The sequence below is a fragment of the Argentina silus genome, assembly GCF_951799395.1.
Source record: "Argentina silus genome assembly, chromosome: 6".
Lineage (NCBI taxonomy): Eukaryota > Metazoa > Chordata > Actinopteri > Argentiniformes > Argentinidae > Argentina > Argentina silus.
In genome coordinates, this window is record NC_139660.1 from 20392082 (window position 1) to 20399178 (window position 7097).

General features: G+C 42.3%; 1 protein-coding gene across 1 annotated transcript; it reads right to left on the minus strand.

Annotated features, from left to right (window-relative positions):
* Positions 1 to 214: 214 nt before the first annotated feature.
* slc46a1 (solute carrier family 46 member 1) lies at positions 215 to 5177 on the minus strand. Its single transcript, XM_083671201.1, has 6 exons — positions 4679 to 5177; positions 3899 to 4290; positions 3145 to 3623; positions 2303 to 2386; positions 1963 to 2119; positions 215 to 1328 (listed from the first exon to the last, which is right to left on the minus strand). The coding sequence occupies exons 1-6, from the start codon at positions 4994 to 4996 to the stop codon at positions 1271 to 1273; spliced, it is 1488 nt and encodes a 495-aa protein (XP_083527327.1). The 5' UTR covers positions 4997 to 5177; the 3' UTR covers positions 215 to 1270.
* Positions 5178 to 7097: the final 1920 nt, after the last annotated feature.

A 7097-nucleotide genomic window follows, 5' to 3' on the forward strand; every position in this document is an offset into this window, starting at 1 on the left:
AAGGAACATCCTTACATTGTATTAACGTGTCGTGACACGCAAGTAGAAACGATTAACACACTCAAAAGCTACAGTATCGCTTCCAGCGTATCTGTCATCGTCTTGACGACTCTATCCTCTGTTGCCTTAATTGTATGTATGTTGCTCTCAATACAGATATGTTGATAAAGAACTGTGAACATGGATAAGACGTTGTTTTGTTTCTATTATTCAACATTTTATGTTGTTCTACTACACAGTGAGTGTACTCAATCGAAACAACCAATCTTTATTCTATTTTTATTATATTATAATCATTTTTTTTTTTTTGTGCATTAAAATACATAAAATGTTACTTGCATGATCCGTTCCCTTCTTTAAATACAAAAAACATAAAGCAAAATATATACAAAAGCAGTAACATGGTGCAGACATTCATATAATTTCATCTTGGTTCACATTGTTTCTTGACCATTGGTCATAATTTGGGCTAACAGGAAGCCACTACGGTTGAGCTTCCTCTCCCCAACAGTTAATCAGATGAATTGTCGACACAGGGATAAATCCTGGGTGATAGCATTGCTTCCACCCTGACCCTGGCCCCTTCCCTTTGAAACCTTTTAAATCAGTTGTGGGGGATCTGGTTCCCTCCCTGAGCTGCTAAGAGCTGACCCTGTGTGTGTGTGTGTTTGCTGTGGCCTTGTGTGTGCTCTGGGGTTATCCTGTGTTGTGGTTGTGTGAGGGCACTTTAGGGAGTTTAGAGACTGGGCTCTCCGCTGGATGGAGAAGGTGCCAGTGAGATGTGAGCAGTGTAACTCAGTAACAGTGTAACTCAGTAATCCCTGACTGCAGCTGAAAGCGGATGGGGTCTTGTTCTAGCCGCTGTTACTAATGGCCGAGTCTGGACACGTTTGGCAAAAGCTCATCCATCAGCTGACATCAAGATGCTGTCCTGATTGGATTTGGTATTTTCAGGCTAAGCTTTTCTTGCCCCTTGGAAACAGATACAGTTAGGAGAATTATTTGAGTGACTCACAATTCAGAATTGTTGATCCCACTAATTACATGTTTTTGAATCTGCCACAGCTTTGAAAATGTCAATATAATTTATAGAATTTACGTAACATTGAATATGTCAGTCCTCTAAGGCTGTCTCTACTTGTCTAACATGACATGGTTGTACTGGTTGTCAGTTATGGGGTTGGATGGTTCCAGGCGTTTGATCTTGGCTGTGTGTGTGTGTGTGTGTGTGTGTGTGTGCGTACATGTGTCCGGCCGTGGCGTGGCAGTGTCAGGATGTTGTAGAGGCCTCCCTGCTCTCCGTCCTCCGATCCCGACCCTCCATGACCCTAACCAGAGGACACGCAAGGATCATTCACAATGTATTCACTGTTATCACAGCATTTGAACTACACTTGAGCATAAGAGGCTTCTCCCATTCCTAGCATTTATTGCTGAATGGCATATTGGGTGGGTGACAGGTGTTTGGTATTTTAAGTTTTGGCACAATACTGTATTTGGCATCATAATCAAACAATGCCATGACAACAAAGCTAACTGGGAATAAACATAGCAAGTTTGTACTGGAAGCAACATAGAAGACCTGTAAATACTATTTTATTTTTTTATAATATTTTTTTTTTAGTGTGATCAAATATTTGTATTTAATATTTGAGATGTGTGTACTGGCTAACATGACCATTCGCTAATATAGCTGAAAAACGTTATTTTTTTTAACTAAGTCAATTTTTTTAACTAACCCATATAACGTGATCAGCACCCCCCTAACCTCTACTCAAAAACTGATCTTTCTTCCGAGAAGACCCTGTGTCTCAATGGGGATATTAACTGTGGTTTATTTATCCTTTATTTATACAAGGGAGATCTTTTACCAGAGGACAGAGTATTTTACAGAAGAGCACTGTAAGAAGTTAGCAGCTGGACTAACGTGTTGGGGGGGGGGGGGGGGGGGGGACACCTTACCCGATAATCGCTGCAGGAATGAGGAGGAGGAGGGCAGCGAAGAGGAAGGGGAAGCCCTTCATGAGGCGCAGGGTCGCTGGGTAGATGGAGTTAAAGACCCCGCTGGCCACTAGGGAACAAAGACCCTCCACACAGGCCACAGAGGCAAACAGGGCACCTGGGATCCACAGGGGAGAGACACGTGTTTGATACCATTGATACCATTGCTCATTCCGTTCCATGCATTACAATGAGCCCCGTCCTCCGATTTCTACCTCCACCAGCCTCCACTGGTTGATATATATATATACTCATCTTGGCAACCATGTAGGGTAATGCATAGCTGACAAGGGTCACTCACCTTGCTCTGAGGGATCCACCAGCTTGGACAGCTTGGACCTGAGGACCGGGGTGGCAGCCATGAAGAGGAAACACAGCCCATAGCCTGGTGAGAAGACACATGCGAGGACAGGTTCATTGTAATGCATGGAATGGAATGAGGTATGGTTTCAAACACACGCGTGTGTGTGTATAGGCAGTTGGAGCTTGAACTGGTTTCACCTGCCTGTCACCCCACTGCGGAAGTCAAGAAAATATTTTTGATTGACAGGACTCAAATGGAAAGAAATGGAAAGCTTTTGACCTGTAAAATTATGGCCATTTACTATATATTTACTACGGTCACTAGACGGCACTGTTTGAATTGGACAGTCCATGTTGAGATGCACTTAGGACCTGTTCAACACTGTGTGTGAGTGTCCCTCTCTGCACCGTACTCAAGATAACACGGTCCACCAGATAACATGACATCATCTATTGACTTACTGCTGAGGCAAAAGCACATGTTTGCTAAGACCTAATAGTAATGATTTATTTAGACTGGGTGATAAAGTTTTATAAGGCTCGTCATAAAGGAGGGAGAGAAAAACAGTCCAAACTGTCCTGTTTTATACAGTTTTGAACTGTGACGAAACCGATAACACAAACCTCTCAACTGGATGCTGGTGGAGGTAGAAATCCGAGGACAGGCTTATCGCTATTACAAGGCATTTGCTGCGTACTGTCTAACAGCATGTTAATACAATGTTGACAATAAATGTATTCCAGAGGTACTGCACAGGTATAGGAGGGGCAACTTAACGTAACATGTCTCAATCAAAATCCTAATGCATTACATCACAATGAACATGCTAAACATCTCACCTGTGAACATGAGTGCTGTTGTACTAGCGACTGAGATGACTACCAGACCAACCATGTTGGAGGCCAGTCCCACCAGGGCTATCCAGGAGTCCTCCAGGCAGTTCTGCATGCCCTTCAGCCCCAGCAGGCTGCTCAGGTAGGCCAGGTGCTGGGCAGCAGACCCGTACCCTATCAGCCCCGGCCCCCAGCACAGAGGGGCGCTCAGCTCATACAGGACGTAGAGCTCCCGGCTGCCAAAGTGCACTGTGACCACCAGGAAGAAGCACAGGGTGTAGAGCCATAACTTGTGGCGCCGACAATTCCTGCTGCCTTCACTGGTATCGCCCCCTGTGGTGTAGAGGCGGTACACAGCGCGGTGATGGCGGGTGGTGAGGAGTTTAGCGCTGGGGTCCGGGGTGACGGACTCTGGCACAAACAGGTAGGCGTAGAGGGCTGCAGCTAGGTTCGTGGCCAAGACCAGCCAGAAAGGGTTAATGTACCTGAGGAGAGAAAAGGTTAAAAACTAAAGTCATTTCAGTATGTATCGAAACTGTATGTTTAAAAACGTCGTAATAGGCCTACATGCACACTGTATATTGCATTCAGTAAAAAAAAGAAAAACATAATCTATACGATTTTCAGTATTACATATTTTTTTACATATTTTCAATACACTTTCTGCTACCAAGGGCTGGACCCACGGAACGTGGACGTGTACAGTATGTGACTTCTTGAAGACACAATAGACACACAAACGACCATGTCAGACTCGTACCCTTGTGCCCGACGCCACTGCCCTCCGATGATGCTGGCCAGCATGCCGGCTAGGCCTATGCACGCCTCCAACACGGCCACCCTGAAGGTCCGCGAGGCCCTGTCACTGGTGTCTGCCACGTAGGCGAAGCAGCCTGCCAGGATGGTGTTGAAGTCCCCTGAGAGGCCGCTGAGCAGCCTGCCGAGGAGGAACCAGGCCACAGGGAGCTTCAGGTACATCACCACCAGGTACACCACTGCCTGGAAGGCCAGGCCCAGGCTGGGCAGGATGAGGACCGGCCGGCGGCCCCCCTGATCGCTCCAGGAGCCCAGCAGAGTGACCACCAACAGCCCCACGGAGAAGCCTGCCAGGCTGAAGTACAGGTTCCAGTGAGCTGTCAGGGTCTCCACCTCCTGATAGGAGAGAATACATGTTAGCAATAACAAATCGCTGAGTAGCCTATCATGCTTAGATATTTGTGGGAAAATTATAGAAGTTAAACTAAAACATATAGTGTTTTTTAACTGTGCATGGCAAATTTCTACTCAGGGGGCAATGACGTTGTTTGTTCTGTCGTACTGCAGGCTAATTTGCATGTATTTTCCTACTCTGGGGCCATAGTGACACATCAGGCTTTTGTCCTACCCCGGAACACCCCCGAGTTATGAGTTATCACGGTTAGGTGAATCAGGTGTTAGTCATGGCCTGAGACATACGTTCACACACCACACTACTGTATTTAATCATTGCCTGGCATGAGTTTGATAACTGGCACCTTCAGAAGTATATGTGATGTTATACCTTTTCAAGGGGATCAGGGGTCCCAGATGCATTGCCACATGCCCCTACTTTTGATCCATTGTAGCCGAGATCCTCGCTGATACGGTCCCACAAGTACTGCGTGGAGAGTGGCATCTGAAGAGCCAGCGAAAACATGGACAAAAATAACACTGGTTCTACTGAAATCGAAAGCGGACAAGCAAACGGCGGCCGTCTAGAGCTAAGGTTAGCCTGTTCAATCGCCCTGCTCTGACAAAACGAGTCATTATTCGATATTTCATCGTTTGGAGATGATAGGGAATCCTCGGGAAGGATTGCTTTGGTGTCCGAATCGTCCATGAGGAGTTTATGGAGTTAGTTTACAGTAGACCAAAATAACGTTTGACTTGAGTTTTCTCTTTTTATTGCCGCTTATTTGCAATGTTCTTTTCTAAATCATCCGCTGACATGAATCCCGATGTATAATCCCGTTGTTATACACAAAAAAAAAACATGTTTAAAACGACTTCAAACACAGAAGTAAAACCTCAAGGCATCCTAGAGTGTACTTTGTGTCGAACACGTGATCTCGACGACCTGTGGTCAAAGCGGTGAAGTGAGTCTAGTGCGTCCTGTCCACCGTGTTGGATGTTGACGTTCTATTCTGACCTTAACATTACAAGGTTAGGTTACCATGGTTTACCGTCCATCTGATACATCAAAAATAGTGAATAATAGATTTAATGCATGATTTATATAATAAAGGTTTATTATTATTATTATTATTATTATTACTCATTAATAATAATAATAATAATAATAACAATAATAGTAAGAATACATAAATAAATCAATATACGGTAATATCTTACGATGTTAATAAGGACATTTGTTGGCCCAGAAATGTGTGTCAATCAACTCAGAACAGGCTGCTATAAGAATACACCAGCAATATGATATTGTTGAATAATCTTGTATGTCTTTCCACATTATATATATAACTATAACTATATATATATAATATATATATAATACTATTTTCCCCCTCAAGATTATTATTTAATTAATACGTGTTGAAATGTCATTAGTTTAGCAAATTGCTTGTGTCCTCTCCCTGTTTTCACACCAATCAAGGGCCAGTACATTGGGTCAGGTGCGGATGAACAAACGAAATCTAGCTGACATTTGCTCTTGGTGAAATTCTTCTATTTTTATATTGCGAGACACAGTATTGCTGTTGATACAAGTACTGAATTTAGATATACAGTCATGGCGATTGCATCGTGGATCTGTTTGGGCTGTACGCAAAATGGAATGAGTCCAGTGTGTCAGGTAATGTGGAGTTGATGTGGGCATCGACCAGCCTCTCAAAGCACTTCATGATTACAGGTGTGAGTGCTGCTATATCATGTCCTGTATTATCAAACAGCAAAAGAAAGTTATATGAGTCATAATACTGTTAGAATGAGAAATAGTCTTGGATTACGAATTTACCAGTTCATTGGTTTCTTCAAAGGCTCCCACCTGAAAAGCTCAATTATTTTATGAATTATTTTCATAACATCAATAATCTGCACTTTTATGATGAGCTGAAATGGACCTTTGGTACTTATTGTTTATAATAATAATAATAATAATAATAATAATAATAATAATAATAATAGTAATACTACTACTACTACTACTATTAATAATAATAACAATAACAATAACAACAACAATAATAGTAAGAATACATAAATAAATGAATATACAGTAATACCTTACGATATTAATAAGGACATTTGTTGGCCCAGAAATGTGTCTCAATCAACTCAGAACAGTCTGCTATAAGAATACACCAGCAATATGATATTGTTGAATAATCTTGTTTGTGTTTCCACATATATACATGTGGATATATTTGATTTTTTTCTTTTATCTAATATTATTTTCCCCCTCAAGATTATTATTTAATTAATACGTGTTGAAATGTCATTAGTTCAGCAAATTGCTTGTGTCCTCTCCCTGTTTTCACACCAATCAAGGGCCAGTACATTGGGTCAGGTGTGGATGAACAAACTGAACCTAGCTGACATTTGCTCTTGGTGAAATTCTTATATTTCTATATTGGGAGACACAGTATTGCTGTTGATACAAGTACTGAATTTAGATATACAGTCATGGCGATTGCATCGTGGATCTGTTTGGGCTGTACGCAAAATGGAATGGGTCCAGTGTGTCAGGTAATGTGGAGTTGATGTGGGCATCGACCAGCCTCTCAAAGCACTTCATGATTACAGGTGTGAGTGCTGCTATATCATGTCCTGTATTATCAAACAGCAAAAGAAAGTTATATGAGTCATAATACTGTTAGAATGAGAAATGGTCTTGGATTACGAATTTACCAGTTCATTGGTTTCTTCAAAGGCTCCCACCTGAAAAGCTCAATTATTTTATGAATTATTTTCATAACATCAAT